General features: G+C 40.9%; 1 protein-coding gene across 2 annotated transcripts in view; it reads right to left on the bottom strand.

The window, feature by feature from the left end:
• The window catches only part of Pdgfc (platelet derived growth factor C), a 198055-nt gene extending 181858 nt beyond the window's left edge, over positions 1-16197 (bottom strand). Inside the window, exon 1 of one of the 2 annotated variants that reach the window (XM_046459125.2) lies at positions 14881-16197. In XM_046459125.2, the coding sequence (XP_046315081.1) occupies positions 14881-14998 (118 nt within the window). In that variant the 5' untranslated portion in view covers positions 14999-16197. The remainder of the gene's footprint in view (positions 1-14880) is intronic. The other variant, XM_046459126.2, reaches the window with a different exon arrangement.
• Between the last annotated feature and the right edge of the window lie 4100 nt (positions 16198-20297).

Raw genomic sequence — 20297 nt, 5'->3', positions numbered from 1 at the left:
AAACCATAAGCACCTATTGTGTTATCTTTCCTCTCATATGAATTATACTTCTACTGTAGTCATTAGAATCAAAATATTTAATATAACTATTAGTAATTAAATATCCTTATAGGGACTTATCTAACCCCACTGCTAGGAAGTCACTAGGAAATTCACCCCTGTACCTCCTCACTCCTCACTTAGTCAAAAACTGTCTCAAGGCTCACTTCCCCTATTACTTAATTCCCACTTCTCTAGCAGGTGTGCTCAGTTCTTGCTGTAATAATTTAATATGCTGCTTAATGTTGTGCATCTTTTTTACCTGCATTCCAACAGCAACTGCACAAGAACTTTCACAACCAAAAGTCTTATCTTGAAAGACCTAAGCAACCTCATTCTACTTGGGACCTCATTTTCCTCTGAAACTTAACCCCTGACCTACTGCAGTCCTAAAGTCAGGGAAATACCACAGAAAAGCTCTGTGGAAACAGTTCTCGGAAAAGCCGCAGATGGTGATCCCTAAGAGAGGCCAAGATATCGAAATATCTGAAATTCCAGATGGCCCCACCTAGGTGTGGTGACCGATATCTAAACCAGAAGCCCTGCAGCTTGGCACATACCCCCCTTGCGACACCCTCACGGTTTAAACCAATCATTTTTAAGTGCGTCAAGCCCTTGAACTAACCAATAATCCTTTCCAGATTCTTTCCTGCCACTTGATACGCAAATCATGTTTCAGAGTTGTTTGATTTTCCCAAGCTGTGTGATGATTTGCTAAGAGATGCTATGATGTATGTGGGGTCCCTGCCTTCTCCAAAGAGTGTATAAAACTGCTGCAAACCCTGGGCTGGGGTCTCTCAGCGTCACCAGTTGCTGTGTGTGTGCAGAGGACCAAGCTAGCTTGCAATAAACACCTCTTTGCTGCTTACATTGATCTGGGTCTCTGGTGGTCTTTTGGGGGTCCCGAATTCGAGCATAACAATCTCCTGCTAGGTATTTAACCTTTTCCTCTCCTCTGGTTCTCTCCCAACCCTAAAAACAAGCCAGCCAAGGGAAAAACAAAAAAACAAAAAACATCTTTCCTCAGTTCCTTTCTGGAACTTCTAGTTTCTTTTTCCCTTTTAAAAACATAATGCCCCACCTCCTCACTTTATCCCATAACCATTCTTTTAGAACCCTCATTATAATGAAGCATAGGCTGTTAGTTACTGGTCCTTGTATTCTCAAATCCCTGTAGTTTACACCATGAGCCAATCTCAGTTTCCGTTTCTCTCTCCTTCTTAATATCCTCCATCATCTGCCTTAAGGATTTTGTTTGTTTATTTCTTTCCCCTTCATAGCCTCCTCTTCATGAGGACTTCTTCATGTGGCCCTTCCTTTTCCTTCTAACTCCATGCTTCGCGTTTCAGCAACATTCCTTCTGTCCCTATCTGCTATACGTCATCGGGAATCAGATCTAATTCATATTTGGTATGAATAGCTGGTATGGGAGGGCCAATCATGGAGTTCACTACTATTTTCTCAAGGGTAAGTAATACATCAATGTGCTTCCTTCTGTGCCTCCTCTTTCCAATGACCCTCTGTTGAATCTATTTCTTAGACTGCTGTCAAAACAAACTACACTTTAGACTGCATGAATTTACCACACTTCCTTCTCTATCTAATTACTTAGCAAGTTCCCATCTCCTACAGTCCTCCCCCATCTCCAATTCTACAGATACAAGTACTGCTCATCTTACCAGGTTCCTTTGTTCAAAATACACCTCCTCACTAACAGGTCTCCTGAGCCTCTTCTAATGGCTCAGCTTTCTTTGAATTCCCACTGAACACCTTGTCACTATCTGTAGTATAGTTAGTTGCTTATCTTATCTCCTCCTTTGAGTATCAACTACTTGAAGGCAAATAACAACATCAGCTACAGTTTAGATCTTAAGTATTCCCCAAAGCTCCATATGGAAAATCTTGGTCTCCAGCATGGTACTTTAAGAGGGTGGTGGAACCTTTAAAAGGTGGAGCCTGAAGGGAGTAAGTTAGGTCATTGGGGATGAACCCTAGAAGGGGAAAGTAGGACCCTGGCCCCTCTCTTACTCTTTCCCTCTTTTTCATTTCCTGGTCATGAGGTAGGTGGCTCTGCTTCACCATAGACTTCCACTATAATGTGCTGATTCCAACATATACATACCAGAGGCCTAAAAGCAATGGGCAGTCTGATCTGTAAACCTGTAAAACCTTACGTCAAAATAAACATTTTCTCTTTTTCAGTTGATTATCTTGGGCATTTTTTATAATGACAGGAAGCTGATTAACACAAAGTCTAATTCAACTTTGCATCTTCATGGTATCTTGCAGTTTCAAACAGGAATTAGCATCATTTTGTGCTTTTCACCTCAGTTCTGAGAGCTTGCATTTAGTTAGTATACAACTAACTACACAAAGGAGTTAAATGGGTTCCTATTGGTTAAATGGTTCCTAAATGGTTTCTTGAACTGTTGTTACCAAGATCACATAGAATCCAATTTAAGGGAAGATCCTGGATTTTTTTTTTTCATGGACCAAAGGTCATTTCGCCCTAAGTCACTCATTATTATTATTTTTAAAAAAATAGGAAATAACAAGTCATGCATTACACATGAACTATAATATCCACCACTGTCTGTTGTTTATGAGACCTGTGGAACTGGATAGTTATTTCTGCTGCCATACTTTCAGTGGCAACACTTAAAAATTGCCTGTATGGTATGATGCTATCAAATTTTAAAACTTAGAAAGACTCATTGATTTTCACTAAAGGTTTCTTACACAACCATTTCCTTTAAGACTAAATGAACCAACCATAATTCAGAGAAGTTGCAGAATAAAGAAATGTTGTGGTAGCAACATAAAAATCATACAGTGTCTTGTGCTCATTCAATTCCCAAATTAATTCTGGCTTCCATTGTCAGGCTCATCACCACTAATGGGTAGCACCATTTTTACATTCCCAACCACCAAATTCTACTTTAATGGACTATTCTGGCCAAAATCTCATACTGAACTTCAGAGAAGGTTAAATGGTTCCTAAATGGTTAAATTAATATTTTAATGAAATAACGTGGCTCTCCTAAAAATCAAGGGAACTTGGGATAAGACTTATTATCTACTTCTTCAGTAAGCCAAATGAATGTCACATGAGGTTGGTTATAATAGCGGTTTCATTACAAGACAGGCAGAGTTACAGAGACTGTAAATCATAACTGTTGTTGGATTTCTACTTTACATAGTTGTAGTTATGAGTCTACTCTTGTAAGCCAGAACAATTATTTTACAATTAGTTTAGACATGTCTGAGCCCAGAAGGAAAATTTCAATTTCAATCATCATTATTTTCCTTGAACAGAACCCAGTGCTACTAAAAATCAGGTCAATTCAACTTTACACACATAGGTTTCTAGCCATGTTCCAAAGCTGAACAGATTTATAAATATAGATGTTCAAATTTTAGGTGTGTTTTCAAACTCCACTGTAAAATAACAACACTGGGTCCAACGCTTAAGAGAAAAACAACCAACCAACCAACCAATAAGCTTATAATCTCATTCTCAAGGTAGAATATAGTCATGATCCTATAAAACATAATACACACCCCTGAATTTGGACTGCAAATCTATCACTTAAACATCTAGTAAATGACCCAATTTGTTTACATGGCCCTGTAGCTTTTTATGGCCTTTCCATAAAGAAGTTATTACATCCATTCCCTTTATTTTGTTTAAGAGTGTTTGAATGAGCCCCAGAACCACAAGCTAGTTAAACAAGCCCTCCTTAGATGGACATGGTCTCATATAATTCACCACTACCGGGGACATTTTCAGAACAATGTTTGTAGTTTGGAAACACCACGCATTCCCACACACCAAAAGTATTTCCTGTGCTTTATGCAGTTTTAAATGCTCGGCAGATATAGTAAATAAGTACTACTTTTCCATTTTTTCCAAGCAGGAGCGTGGCATTTGCACTTCTTCCAGAAGATTTGCACCTCTAAGTGTTTTGCTATGGTAGGTTAACCATTCAGAAACGACTGCAAAGGAAGATTGCAGGGGAAATGGGAAATCCAGACACCCTAATTGATTTCCTAGGATGTAAATGTTAGTTCTAAAAGGAAACCATTTTAAAGCAGTTAGTTTAATGGGGTGCCCAACTGATGCCTATTAAAAGTTTTCCGTACAGATTAAAAATAAATTTTCCACCAGGAAGAAAAACATTTTTTTTTTTAGGAAGCAGAGAGATGATTTAATTCCTAATTTTACATACTTAATCATGGCTTGAAACCTCAAGCCTGCTAATGTTCTCAAGAAAACAGAAATGAAAACCACTTTTTAAAGGGTTAGCATTTATCAATTAGGTTTTTAGACTCAGCATCTCTCAACATCCTGGCCAGATTCTGCCCTGGAAAACCCTGCTATTTTTAGATTTCTGCTTTGTCTGGCAAAGGTCAAGACAACTTTGACTACAGTGACCAACACAAGGCAAAGATCAAAGATACAGGTAAACCCATTAATATATGTAAAATTGCATATGAAACTATAAAAACACCAGGGTTCTTTGAGTTTCTTTAATGGTAAAGGCAATTCATTTTCCTATAGAGCTTTAGGAACAATGTAGTTTTCTTTACAAATGAAAGTAAAGTCAGTAATAAAATGCATGGTTATGAAGAAATAGCTATTTATTAAATAGAAGTCACACCCTTGTGCCTGATTCCACCTATAACATCAAGGCTTTTCCAGCACTGGAGGTCTGCCTCCAGGTCAGCCACCTCTGGGTATGGATATACAGATACCTATTTTTCATACCAGCATCATCCAACATTTTTTTTGACTCTATAGTGTTTATATATCCACAAATTACTGTAAAAAAACAGTGATTTTTTTTTTTTTTTGGTGTTGGGGAGCAAACCCAGAGATACTGAGCTACACCCCCATCCCCCAGTTGAAATTTTATCTGTCCTTTGGGTAATCTAATAACATGTCACACTCTACCAAGAGTTTTTGTGGAGTTATGGTATGTTCCCCATTCTTAAATAATTTGCATCCTACCTGTCATCGTGTCTTGGTTTAACACATGATAAATCAGAAATGAACACTATGGATTTGCTCTTATTCCGAAACTCAGAAGGAAATTTTCAGGAAAAGAACTGAATATGTCTTTCCTCTTGTTTGTTTGTATCTTAAGATTTTAAGCAAATGTTCCGTCTTAGTACAATGACTTTAGACATCCCCTGCTGCCATAGAAAAAGAAATGATAATGCTTTAATGATTCCCAATTTGCATCTCTAATCATGCCAGGCTGAATATGTATGGCAGTATGGGAAACAAGCTGTGATTTATTCCTCAGTGGAAAAAAAAAAGAGAGAGAAGTAATATGACTGTTTAAAAGCCAGATGTCCTTATAAATACCCAGCAAAAATAACTGCCAGGAACAACATGAGATAAGTCCCACACAAGTCTAACTCCTGTTGTTGATAGTTTCTCATCTTTGTAGTGACTCCAAGGGCAGGTGGAATGGCCAACTGTGCATACTGAAACATCTAAGCCTATCTCTATTTTGCAAATGCTGAAATGCTTAAAATAGTATCCACCCATGAACAAGGATTTCCTAGAATGCAAACAATACAGCTTCAAAATAGGCCATCTTCAAAGGGGAATGAAGGGAAGAGAAGGGCAACAGGAGTAGGAAAGAGAGTAGAATGAATTGGAGATGACTAGCCTATGTGCATATGTGATTACAACCAGAAGAATGAGAAGTTATGCTCTGTGTATGTGTAATATGTCAAAATGCATTCTACTGTCATGTGTAACTAATTAGAACAAAATTTTTAAAAGAAATAAAATACAGTATGGTATCAAGACAGTACCTCCACCAATAGAACTCAGTCACTTCAAATCCTTAAATATGACAAAATGTTTCTGGTATTACAGACCTCACTGGAGAAATGAGGCAGTTACTCAATGTGAGGTAACCTCAGAAGAATTAATGTTCCACCAAACTTGACATTCCTTCCCTTAAAGGCTGTTGTCTTTGCTGTGTGCGAGTTTCATTACACTCACAGAATGTGCTGGGGGAAGCTGCCTCTCTCTTCCAGGTTTCCTGATCCCTCACTCAGCTTCATCCTGCATGCCATCCATTTTGTGAATGAAGTGTGAAAACAGCTCTGTGTTTACATAAAGAAGGCAACCTAGAGTGATGCAGGCCTCCCTTATGTGCAGGAACCCAGGCTGTGCAGCCTGGACTCCTAACCAGTTCAGAACTTACCAACAAACCTAACGTCGGAAAGAAAATTCCAGCAGTAACTACACTAATACACACCACAGCTGCACTCTGCCACTTCAATGCCTGCTTGGAAAATAACTGAAAATAATGGGTCTTAACTGAAATTTGAATGCAAAGACCAGTTTTTCTTTTGCTCTGTTAACTGACAACCCTACGGGAAGCACACACTGCAAACAGCATCAGGGCCTTTCAATTCATAAGCCCAAGGACACCTTTCCACTCTTTTCCTCATCTATGCACACTCTACTGTAGACTCTTCTGTCTCTCATCATGATTGTCTCTCACTTTCTCAAGCCTATATCCTTTTGTTCAGGCTGTTCCCACTATCTAGAATGTTTTTCTGTTTCCCTCAAAAACTCATTGCAAATTGTGTCACCTATTCTCTGTTCTCTTTGAACTTCCTATCCAGGCAAAATCAATCATTTAATAAGTTAACAGAGGATTTTCTTAGGTGGTATTAAGCAAAACTAATAGGTAATGAGGTAAAGAATGGACCTGGAATCCTTCTCAGAATAAGTTCTTAAGGGCAAGATCCGCATCTTCTTTTTCGCTGCACCACACATTTCGGGCAGACCTTAGCACTGATCACATGCTCATAAATATTTGCTGAATGAAAACAATGTTCTAATAAAACATTAGACCATTTAACTGATAAAGGAAGAGGTGTGTGGCTCTCTGTCCTGGCTTGGAGTCTGACCTAGGTTGAAACATTTACCAGCTGTAGGAACCTAGCTAAGCTACTTGTTTTTCTGAATACCTCATGGGGATGTTTGCAAATAAACTGCATACGATCTGCAAACAATGAGCATAAATGTGGCACCTAACAGGCACTCCTGAACAGTCACTAAGCTTCACCAAATGAGAAGCTCACACAGAACCATTATACCCATCTAACTACATGCAAAGAATGCATCCCAGTACAGCCACTACTGTGCTCTTCCTGGTGATCCTTACTGATTATAGTACCCATGTAAATCTTTATCCTTGCATTACATTAATGTGCCTTGTGCAGTAGGGGCATGTTGGTCTCCCTCCATGAACCAGACTTCCACTTTTCCTCTGCCTCCGAAAACCTTCAACAACACATCTCATCCTCTAGTTGATTAAGAAATAAATCAACTACTATTCAAAATAGTTTGAAAATAACAAATAATAATTCCAGAGAAACCAAGAAAGCAAAATTAGTGAATCTAGCCTGGCAAAAGATGGGTTTGTTTTAGAAACAAGGCAAATGTACAAAGATTTGCAGTCACTAGGGCACTAGAAATAACTGCTTTAAGGTGACACAAGAAATCTAATGCAAAATCGAATGAATAACAGAAAAAAATTAAAGTTAAAATGTATTCTCATGATGGAAAAGACAAAATATATGAATGTTACCCCAAAAATCACTCTTTAACAACTTGGTTTTAATGATACATGTAATTATTTCAGCTCCTCTTTATAATTTTTAGGTCCTTTTGTTTTCAGATGTAGGAAACTCACAAATTTTTAAACGGTTAAATAAATATTATTATTTTAGGGAAAATATTCCAGTCCATTACTGTGAATTTATTTTCTGATGCTCTTGACCTTAAAGAGAAACATGGATCTCTAAATAGAATAATACACATAATGTAATATAAATAAAATTTAGGATCACTCACTAAATTCATCAAAAGAATAACAAGCTGTGCTTTCTAGAGTTGACTCAACATGATTATTATTAATTTCTATGGTATTTTTACCAACATATTATTAAACATCCTATTATATAAAAATAAACTCCCCTGTAGAACCAAGCATGCCAGTGTCAACCATCCTCTTCATCTCATTAATACACCAAAATATTATATATCATTCATCTATGAACCTGATGTACCTGCTTAACATAAGGTTCTAATATGTAATAAGAACAATTTTAAAGTCATCATTTCCAGTCATTTGCCAAATTCAGATTTCTATACTGACAGAAGTATTATAATACATATTAGCCAGATAATCTGTGGTGTAATCTAATGTGATTATTATCAGACTGCTTTCCTTAGTGTTTTTACAAATAATGCTTCAAGTGCAATGGTTCTTATCTCACCCCACAACTTACAAAACATACAAGTGTCTAACATGACACAGAATACTTTTATGAAAAGTGTCAGAATTTTTACACCATAATTCCATTTTCCTAATTGGTTATAACATAAGGAAAAATATATCACCACGTTAGCAGTTTATTACCACTGCTGTACAACAGTGTGCCACAGCCACTTCCACTCTCTAGGCCTCAATTTGCACATCAGTGAGAAGACAGGCTCTTTGGATCCTCCCAGCTCTAACAGTCCTTGAACACAACCTGCTACTCATTGCAAGCCTGTACTAGTTATCCATGAGCCACAAGCAAAAGATGAAAAGCACCCACATTTTGCAGGCTTGACACCCATTCACCATTCTTGGGTCCTTGGCCCACATCTAATTCCCACCTTTGGGGTATGCGTAGCCATGGCACTTTTAAGAGAGTAACCAAAGCCAGAGATAGGAACCTACACACTTGGTTGGTACAGGTTCAGTTGGCAACACAGTATATTTGCCAAGATTATAAAGTAGTACTCTGGTAGGAACACCCCATCACTACTAAGTTTAACTTCCTATAAAACATGTCAAACAGTCTGGAAATTCTAAGACCAAAAAGACACCTTTGAAGATGGCCTGCTGTTAGGGTAAACACCGTAATCTTACTCTAATATGGCACTACACACTCAGAAACATTTAACAGATATTTACTGGGCACATACTATATGCCATACCTTGTTCCAGGTATTGTAGATCCTCCTACAAAGAACCAGTCAGACAAGAGGCTCTTAAAGAACTTAGATTCCATAGTGGGAATAGGAGAGGATATGTAGACAATAATAAATTAAGAAACAACAGGAAAATTATCAAAGTGTGATAAGCGCTAGGCAGTTAATTAACCTTGATGAGACAGCGAGGGGCAACTTAGATTGGTCATAAAACAGATATCTCTGAGGAGGCAATCCATTCAATCTAGATGACAGGAAGTCTCTCCATGCAAAAGCAGCTGGTCAGTGTTAGCCAGAGAAGGGAACCAACTGAGAATTGCAGTTCCAGGCCCAATGTCATGGTTTGCATGAGAGATGTCCCCCAAAAGCTCACGTGTGAGACAATGCAAGAAGGTTCAGAGGAGAAATGATTGGGTTCTGAGAGTCTTGGGTTGTGAGAGTAAGTTATCCCCTGATAGAGATTAACTGAGCAGTAACTAAAGTGGTAGAGTATAGCTGGAGGAGGTGGGAATTGGGGTATATATATTTGTATCCAGCAAGTGGAGACTCTCTCTGCTTTCTGATCAACATGTGAGGTGTTTCCCCCTGCCAGACTCTTCCGCCATGATGTTCTGCCTCACCTGCAACCCCAAGGAATGGAGCTGGCCTTCTATGGACTAAAGATCTCTGAACCCATGAGCCTTTAAATAAACCTTTCTTCCTTTACAGTTGTTCTGGTCGGGTCCTTTAGTCACAGCAGAGAAAAAGCTGACTAAAACACCGAGGGTGTCATGCCTACATTCTCCATCTGTCTTGCCAGGTCTTGACCCACAGAGAGCTAAAACTAAAGGAACTGCAGGAAGAAGCCTGACCCCACGTCCTTCAAATCATGGGTCATGACTGAGTTTCCCAGCATGGAGAAGAGATAAAAGTTTTAACAACCAATATGAACTAAACTGTTCACTGCTAAATATGATAAAATGCTTAACTATCGGTATGACAGGAACATGAATCAATCGGGGCATAGTCAGCAGTGTTGAAGAAGTGTCCCAGAGGCTTTGGGCGATGTCAGGGATTGTAGCTTCAGATGGTTGGTCCACTTGTCTTAGAGGAGTGCTGCTAGGTTCTGCCCAACCCATTGGAAATATTTCATTATTTTAACAATCATTATGGTAATAAGTTTGGGAACATGCCAACTTAAGATCAAACACTAGACTGGTTCATAGGAGAAAGAAAAGGAAGATTGGGGAAAAAGAAAAAAGCACAGTTGGAGTCAATGGTGGAGAGAAATGACCCAACACAGATTGTTTAATAAGAGAATTATTTAGAGACCGCTTGAGGTTATATACAGATTCTGGCTATGTGCAATTGCTTAAATAAAACAATTAGAAACATTTAAATGAGAGTAAGTAAATAAAGGGATTTTGACTGTGGCTTCCACCATTTTGACTGACACAAAAGCAAAATCTGGGGAAAATTTCAGTAGTCTTGGGATTTTTTTAGGAGGAGGGGGATATATGTGCCTTGACTACTTATTATTTTTTTAACACATCACATTAGAATTAGAATTTTGTTTCTATAAAAGATGTGAACGTTCATTGATAAAATTGGGTTCTTGGCACTACAAAGGTTGAAAAATAAGTTAAGTAGAAGCAAACACAAAGAAGACATGTAAAAAATCAGTGTCCAGAAAGATGAAATTACGAATAGACAAATCTAAAGTTTAGGTGCATGAGACAAAGCCTGCCAAGATATCATCACTGGAGAAAGTGTTCCTTTGGGCAAGTGTAGTGTGGGATCCTAACATCTACTTACAAATAATTAACAAATGATATACTAGTTCCTGAGGCTTCCAACAGACCTTTCATATGTTCTGACACCTTTTAAAGTTAAATATAAAGGCTTTCAAATTAAATACAGAACATAACAGTTGGTAGGGGAGAAAAGTTAACCACATAAAAGAGTGGAGCTTTTTTTAAAATCACCTACTGTGAAAAACAAAATTCATCATTACATAATGGTACTTTACTTATTCAACTTCCTCAACTCTCTCAAACAGAACAGAAAATCAGGAGGAAGTTTAAAAAAAAAAAAAGCTTCTAAATAACAAAAATAAATATCCCAAAGGTCATGTAGTCAAACTTATAGACTGACTTGCAGGAAAGTCCCTCAGTTCTCTGGCAGAGCCTATTTGCTGTTGGACACTACTCAAAATATTGTGATTATCTGTTAATAAAAGAGCTTTGAAACTACCACCCAAAGTGGGGACAGAGGCCAGGCATGAGCATATTGGCAGTGGTAGGAAGAGAAAGCCAGAACTTAAAAAGAGGGGGCTGAAAATCCAAACACAAGAGACCAGCAAAGAGGCATTCCTAGAGGACCACTGTCCCCAAAGTTAACTGCCCCTCATGTCACAAAGCCCTTGCAGAAAAGAGAGCATACAATAACTTGTGCTCCAATAGGCTAAGTTTAGTTAATGGAAGCATATTCCAGCTCAAAACTCAAAATGCCTAAGGAAAATGGGAAAACGTAAGAAGGTTTCAGGTATTAAAATAACTCACCAATGAAGCAAGGTAGAATAGGCATTATTCCACCACCTTTGTGATTATCATCTATTTGGTACATGCCAAGGAAAAAATAAGCTTTACTTTTTTTATGAATATATATGATTGCTTCTGCTGCAACTCAGAAGCACCATCCCAGGACTTAATCTTTTCCTGGTAGGCGTTCACATCTAAAAACCAGTGCCCATTGACATTTTTTCCCATGGTTACACAGGAAGTTTAGAGATCAGAAACCCTCAAAGTAAAGTCAGCATTATCTTTTATCTTTTTCCTTAAGTTAAATCAGGAGACCCTTGTTTTATATGTAAGATGAGACTTTAGGGTTCAAAGGAAGATTGAGAAAGAAGGACTAGGGCTGGGATGTATCTTAGTGGTAGAGAACTTTCCTAAAATGTGTGAGTCCCTGGGTTCCATCCCCACACAGCAAGGGGTGGGGGGCAGTGGGCGGAGAGAGACAGAAATGCAACTTGTATTACTGGAGGATAAAGCTACCTTTACAGTAAAGAAACAAAAGTTGCAGTGTTCATGTAAATAAAAAACCAGGTAACAAATAATATATGTAACAAATAATAGTTTAAATGACACTGATCCTTAATTTTGAATCATGTCCACATATTCCAGTCTAAATCCATGTATCCAGCTTGGCTATGGCAAAGCTATAGCAATCAATTTCATTTATGATGCCAAGTTAATACTGAAGCTGAGAAGGCCTAGGGATTTGATTGAGTAAACACCATTTGAGAGTTTATGATACTCAGGAAAAGAGAGTATCATGGGGAGGGATCCTTGAAAGCAGACATGAGCTCTTATAATCCCAGTAGATCAATTTGGACACTTCATATTTAGTACTTGGAAGACCTTTCATGAAATGACGCAATGCACAAACTGGGCCCACAACATTTTCTATGTGGTATCCTCAGGAGGGTTTGCACTTACGAAATTAGATAATCATCAAAATGGTGAGAGAAATAAGATAATCAAAAATCAATTGTAACTCAATATGAAGACAAAAAATATCCCCACTCCACCCCCAAAAAAGGAAGAGTGGAAATTTTAAAGTCAAAGAAGATGTAAAAGAAGTTGCTGTTATTCCTGCAAACTTTCTCTCCTTCCAGGGTGATCATCTTCAATACCCACCTGTTGTTATTCTCAAATCTGGGAACATTGATGAAGCATAAAAATCAACCTGAGCATGTGCAGAAAAATAGCTCTACACTGCCCCCTGGTGCTGGCCAGTGCCACTTCTTAGGCTAAAAATTACAAGGTGAGTAGTTCCTCTACTTCAAGTTACTTCCTGCTGCCAATGTCCAGGAGCTAAACATAGCCCAATCCACTACCCACAGATTAGGAAATAACCAGGCTATTTTTAGCATCATGCATCTTAGAAATGGAAATGGCCCAGCCTCAGATGGCAGCAATGTGTGTGGCCCTGGCTTAATGACCTCACCTCTTCTTAGGGTGTGAACCTACTCGGTAAAGTGGCCAATAACCCTGGGCTGCCTGAAAGCTCTGGGGCCCACTGTAAAACGATGACAGCATGTGGATCACAGGAGAGACTACAAGAAATGGACACAGAGGCACCGAGAATCCAGGACATGCCAAGGCATGTGTAGTAGGAGAAATAATATGGGACCAGAACAATAAAAGAAAAATAGAGGTTAGGAATGTTGTGCACTATTGTCATATGGAGAAGCCTGTCTAGTATGAAGCAATATTTTGAATAGAACACTTATTTTACATGAGAAAGAACAAAGGTTGGTCTGATCTGCTTCCTGCCTGGGTACAGCTGGTGCTGTGGCTCCTTTGATCACTTTCTCCCAGCCCTCTGCAGGTCCTGTGATTAGAGGTAGATCCCCAGGCTGCCCTTTGATCAGCAGCTCAAGGAACCTGCAGGTGCCATGCGCCACCACATTAGCAAGTTGCAAGGAGCAGCCACATTAATGTTGGTTAATAAATGTGATCCTATGCTTTGGTGCACAAGCAACAGATACAAATAATGTCCAAGAAATACTTATTTTATCTATTTTTGTACTCTAGAACTTTCCGTGCTTTCTTAGAAAGGAATACTTTATACAGCTTAAATGCAGAGTGGGAGCTTTAAAACACCCCCACATATAAAGAAAAAGTCAGTGTGACTTAAAAGTAGAACACACTTCATTCTGGTTTTCCAGGTATGCTGCTTGTGTTCATCTCACCTGGTTAATGCATACTTGCATTGTAAACAGGTGATATTCAGAGCAGAAAAACATGTACATTTATTTTCAAATAGCAGTAAGACTTGTAAACAGAGTGTTTAATATTCCAATTTTAGACAGCCTACATTAACATTGTGGTTTCATGTGCAGTATAAAATTTCTATTTACAAAGGATTCTCAAAAATGACTTCATAATGGTAGATCAAGAGAAAAAGAGTTTAGAAATTGAATGATGTAAATCATATGGGGTTCAGAGGCTAAGCAAATTACACACCCCGAAGCTTCTCTGGCTTTATGAAAGGAGCCTTTCTCCAGCTCTGTGCAATCCCAGCCCAAGGGAACTTGCATTTGAGAGTTTTCTAAACATTTCAGGTACACTTGAAAGCTGAAAGTAATTCTCATTTCCTATGCAGGATTAAGTCGTTTCCAGCACACACAAAATAGCAGTCATTGACTAACACATACAAAAAACACACCACCAGAAAGGTAAGGACTTTGGAGTACAAAGGCACGTTAAAATATATATATATTTTATATATGAGCACAAGAGAAGTACTTTTTTTTTCATTCCCCTAAAACACGTCCACACGGCCTCTTGACCTCTGTATTTATCTACTTATTGATTAATTGATGCCTTTTCACCTAAAGTGCCTCAATTAATGCAGTCGGTACATTTCCTGATGCCCCCACTGCCACCCCCTCCCCCAACAAAGTCAAACATCCCAAGACTCATTCATTTTGGATTCTCTTCTAAAGGCAGTTCTTGAACTTCTAACTCAGGCAATGCGCGATCCTGCAATGTGCGTTTGAACGGACGTTCACAATCGCTCCTAGAATGTCCTCTCCCTAGCTGAGGCTGCAGTGGCACTCGCGTTGCCCGGTTAAGAGTTTTGTGGCAACTCCTAAAGTTGCAAACTACACGTAACCTCCAAAAGTCCACGCCAATGAACGGAGCGCGCATTTGCATGGATAGAGAGACCAGGATACCCTCGCGGGCTGGTCTACATCACACACCAACGCACAATGCCAACGTTAACACACACAGCGAGAATCGAGAAGGGGGAGCGTGGGGGGAGAGACTCACCGTTCTGTTCCTTGTTGCTGGAGAACTGGAATTTACTACTCAGGTTGGACTCAGCGTGAGTCCCGTGAATCTGGCCGGCCAGGGCAGATGTCAGCAGGAGAAGCCCGAAGAGGAGCATTTGGCTGAGTAGGGCGAGAGCTCACTCACGGCGGGCACTTGGGAAGCGGCGACTCCGGAGTCTTTCACCACCGCCTGGGGAAGGCTGCACTGGGGTGGAAGCGCCGAGCCTGCTCTGGCAGCAGAGAATCGCAGGGTAGTTTCCACATAATCCCATCCAAAACTTTTTCCTAGAGCCCTCTTCTGTGTCTCCAGTTTTTGAAAAGGATCAAAGCAAAACCTGGACCTGAACCAGTTTCCCAAGGTTTAAACAAATCCTGAGCTGTGCCGAAGTGGTGGGGGTGGGGGTGAAGGCGAGGGAGGAAAGAGGGGGTGGGGACGCGGGGGAGCCGGGGGAGCGGCAAGAAGTCACCAGCAAGTTGCTGGGAGCACCTGTCAGTTGGGGGGCCTGGACAGAGGCGAAAACTCAAGGGTCGCGCCAAGTCAGTCTGGAAGCCAGTTCCGCAGCCAGCAGTTTCTGATCAATAACAAAGCTGCCAATAGAGGTGGCTCTCCGGGCGCCCCTCTCCCCGCCCCACCCCCACCCCCGAAGGGGGAGGGGGAGGAAACCAGACGAGGGCGCCGCGCTGGTCCCCCGGGCCCAGGCGCCGGAGCGGGGCCGGGGGCTGCGGGCCCAGGCGGCCCGGAGCGAGTGGAGGGGGCCGAGGTACTCTGACTCGCAGCTCCGCGCGCACTGTGCGCGCGTCCACACCGCCAAAGCACGGATCCCAGCACCTGGCTTGAGTTTTCCGCGACCAAAGTTCACCTTGTGCGGGCGAGTCCCCGGCTCCTCCAAGCCCAGGAAAGTTGGGCAGCTCCGGGTCGCCGCGGGGCTCCGGTCGGGCCCCGTCCCCTCCCCCACGCCTGGCGCTCGGCGCTAACCTCGGGGCTCCGCGCGGCGTCTCGGAGAGCGCGGGGCGGAGAGGGAAGGCCGGGCGGCCGGGAGGATCTGGCTTGTCCCCTCCCCTTCTCTACCTTCCCCCTGCCGCGGCTGTCGGGAGGTGGGGGCCGTGGGCCGAGCTCTGGCGGAGCGGGGGAGGCCGAGCTGCGGTCCCGCGGGCTGCCGAGGGGGTGCCAGGGGGTCGGCACCTCTGGGAGGGGCAGCCTCGGCCGTGGCCGCTCGCGCCGGCCGGGCCGCCAGCTGGCTGTCCAACAGGTGCTGGCACAGACCCGGGGTGCTGCGGGGCTCACTGCAGACAGGACCCACACGGCCCGGCGAGGAATGCCGCCAGGGCGGCCCCCGGTTTCCTTTCCTAGGGCGCCCCTGTCCCCAAGTACAGAGCACGAGGGGTGTGGCGAAGGGTGCTGCGAAGGCAGAAAGAAGTGGGAAAGAACTTCCTGCGGACCCTCCTCCTCCTGCGCTCCAATTCCTCGTCATTTATTTCCAAGGGGATCCCCGGTCCCAAAGGACTATGCCAGGACCCGTGGCCAGACTTTCTGGACTGAAGGAAAAAGGGAAATTGAATTCAAAGATTTCCCTCCAATAAGCATCTCTGAAACAGGATGCAGAAAGCAAAAGTAAAGTCAAACAGCCAAAATAGTTGGATAAATACAGTCCTGTATTTATTGAATGACTACTGTGTCAGGCACTGTGCTAAATAAGAACTGGGGCCAAAGTCTCTGGAAACTTGAATACTATTTAGTTAATATTAAATTAACATCAGGCTCTACTGGAAATTATGTCTAGGGACACGCATAAGGGCCCGTCATTAGACATACATTCATAAGCTTTCCCACCTTACAGCCTCTACCACAATGAAGCCTCCCAGAACCCAGGATAAGAGACTCCTTTGCCTTTATAGCAAGATGCTTGAGAAAGCACCAAAATCCGCGTGGCACGTGCCCGGCCCCACTTGAGATGTTTGTGCTGAGACCTAAAAATTCTCAGGAGGTTGTTTAAAGCGAAAAAACATGTCAGCGGGGCCTATGATGGTTCCATGTGTGCTACATGTGTCTGTGACAGGATCAAGTGTACTTTCCTTATCAAGGAGCAGAAAATCCGTGTGGAAGTGTTGAAGGCACAGAGAGTCAGAAAATGAAATAAAAAAGTGAAGCCTTGGAGGGAAATAAAAAAAGAAATCACAATGAAAAAAATGATAATATCACACAAGTGTCAAGGCAGGCATATCAGAAGCATCACCCAACCTTTTGTTAAGCAAGTCAGTGCAAACAATCCAACCACCTGGGCCTTTGGGCTGGGGCAGCGATGAGAGATACTAACCTTCCTAAAACTAAGAAGTGGATTTTGAGCGGAGATATACTGCTAGACCAAACCAGGAGCTGGCTCTTCCTCTGCCAAGCTAAAATGCCAAGCCCTCTTTCTGTACTTGGACACCTACTGAGAACAACCAACAAGACTTCTCTGCTTGGTATATTCTATTCTCCTTATTGCCTTCTTAAAATTTGGGGGCTAGAGAAGTAGTTCCATGTGCTTAGCCTATGGGAGGCTCTGGGTTCCATCCCCATACTAAAACGCAAAATATGAAAGAAAATTAAATAATGAATTCTGGGCTTATTTGCCCTTTGAAATCCTTACCAATCAGTCCCCTTCATTTTTTCCCCCTTTCCCATTTCTATCTTCAGAGTAGTGGATCTTTGACTTTAAGGATTTTACATTTTAGTGGATACAGCTTTTTTAGTTTATTCAACTTACCAGCTCATTCACATCGTTCCTGGGAATCCATATTTGCACAATAAATGTGTTCTAAAGGTGTTTTGTAAATGTGTGCAGAAGGGGAGTGGTTCTCCATTTTAATAGCATAATGGGACATATAAAAGACATGCCTTCTGAATCCATTTTCATCTATTTATAATATAAGTCATTATTCTTCAGTCTTTCCAATTTTATAACTTTAGTTTTCTAATCAGAACTTTTCTAATTGAGGTTGTTGCATATCCATAGAATTGAGTTTCCTGACCACCCACGTGGAGTGTATGTGTGTCTGCAGTTTTAATCCATTTGCTCTAACGAGACTGTAAGGGTGATGACTACTCTTTATTTTGTATCATTTCATATTGGCTAGAACAGTGCCTGGCACAGGGGGATAATAAATAAACACACTTGACTGACTGACAGGTTTCTTTATTGGAGTCACTTACATTCTCCCTGGAATTTCAGCATGAAGGTTGTATTTGAAAAGTTACAGATGATCTAGAATAATACTCCACCTCTGTGTTTCACCTCATCAATATTCTACAGATTGATTTGACAATTGCATTATAAATAAAGCCAGCCAGGTGCTCCTGAATGACCCCTAGACAAAAATCACACCCACATTGGCTGGTTGCCTTTCAATGTACTTGTGTAGTGGTTGTTTGAACTGCCTTAGCCTTTGGCATTGTCAGCTCTCTTTAACACTTCATCCTCTGCCTGTGTGCCTGTTCCATTTCACATATGAACCTTTCCTAGAAAAGTGAAATCCTTGCATTGAAAGTAAAGTTTATGAAATCCAGAGTCTGTGCAATTACCAAACAATATATTTTGAACGAATTTGGCTTTGTTTTGGCCTAAGGCATTTTCCTTGAGGAAAGGCATCTGTCCCACCAACCAAGAGAAAATAATTTCAGACATTCTTTGTGGTTTTCATGTTTTCTTAAAACTTAGGAGGAACTGGCCATCCTGCTGCATGCATGAAAAGCACAACCTATAAACTCCTACTAAAGAGCAAGGCCTCCTGTACTTGGTTGTTAACCGTGATCATTTGGGGGAGAAGGGATAGGTGTTTCTACTAAATTTTTTTGTAAAGTGGAATAAGGCAATTGTTTTTTGTTGTTGCTGTCATCATCAGCCACAGACATTTTGGATGATCAGGACCAGATGCCAATTAGAATTGAATTTTTTATTGGTGCATTTTAATTGTGCATAACAGTGGGATTCATTATGCCATATCTGTACATGCACATGACATAATTTGATCAACATCATTCTACAGTACCTTCCTTTTCTCTCCCCACCTCTTTCCCAGAACTGCTTGCATATTGGGGAATGAAATCTACCAAATTATGCTATGTCCATGTTTGAATATACCACAATGAATTACACACACACACACACACACATACACACACAATTGAAGCAACAATAACAATAATTAGAAGGGAGCTCAGCAGAGTAGAGCAAATGGAATAAGCTTTTAAACAAAATACTCCCTTACCCAGTCACTAAAACCCTCAGAAGTACAGGAACCATGGAACATTTTGCCACAGAAAATCAAATAATACAAATGTTCTTGCTCTTCAGAAGCAAGAATTTGAATACACACATATAAACACACACATACACACACACAAACACACACAACTGAAGTTATTTTAAGATTTTCCCAGAAACTTTTTCTTTTTTATAAATTTAGTTATACATGATGTTTTATATAACATTTTATACAACATTTTATTTATACATAATCCTAAGACTTTTGAGTATTTTAGTGGTAGGTAATTGAGCATGAGTTCCTAACATTCAGAAAGCTTCATCAGATCTAAATGCCCATTGTGTCTCCAGAATGGATAACAGGCAACAACTTCATATACACATCAAAAAGACTGGACTAAGAGAAATCATTAATAAGCAAAGAAAATGCCACAGACAAATCATGACTGTGCTTGGGGTGTGGAAGAAAGCAAATAAATAAATAAATGAAGTAAGGACTCAGTCTTAAAATCATTGTCTTCTCTCCTGACTTTCTGCAGCTATCGGGTCTGGAGAAACATAACCTGTTATCTCTGGGTATCTAGTATAGATCAGTATTCTGGTTTTCCAGCCTGGAAATAATAAAACACTTTTTCTTCTGGTGTCACATACCCTTACCTCTCAGCATAACTGCTAATCTAAGAAAAGGGTATCTGTTGTGGCAGATGAAAGACAAATTTTCTAAGGCCCTGCTTTTGAAGAAGCAGATACACTTTTTAATTCTGCCTTTTGGGGGGGAGGGGGAAGGGAGGTAGTTAAAAGTGTGTGGCCCAAAGTAATGAATGACAAGGAGTGGTCTTGAAGTGATTCTCTGTGGCCTTTCTCATTGAAGTAGAGCTGCCACTTCCATTTTAAAATTACAGTTGAGTATGCACAGATTTTCCCAAAAGTCTCAGAAATATTTGTCTGACTCAGAACTCAGAGAAAGTAAGTAGTCAGAAACTGCAACCCCCAAAAGGCAAGCCCTGGTAACCTTGGAACCAGCACAACAAAAGATCATTTCACTGAGAAATGAGAGATCAGAAACAGCCTGGCTTTACCACCAACAAACAGTACAGCCTTGATCTAGGGATCCTTTCTGCCCCTGAGTTTCTTTTTCTTCACATAGGAAATGTGTGCTGGATTCTGTCTG

The sequence above is a fragment of the Marmota monax genome, unplaced genomic scaffold (genome assembly GCF_021218885.2).
Source record: "Marmota monax isolate L192 unplaced genomic scaffold, Marmota_monax_Labrador192_F-V1.1 WCK01_AAM20220418_F8-fsc00002, whole genome shotgun sequence".
Classification (NCBI taxonomy): domain Eukaryota; kingdom Metazoa; phylum Chordata; class Mammalia; order Rodentia; family Sciuridae; genus Marmota; species Marmota monax.
The sequence above is the reverse complement of the archived record's forward strand: the minus strand, read 5'-3'. Positions and strand labels throughout refer to the sequence as shown.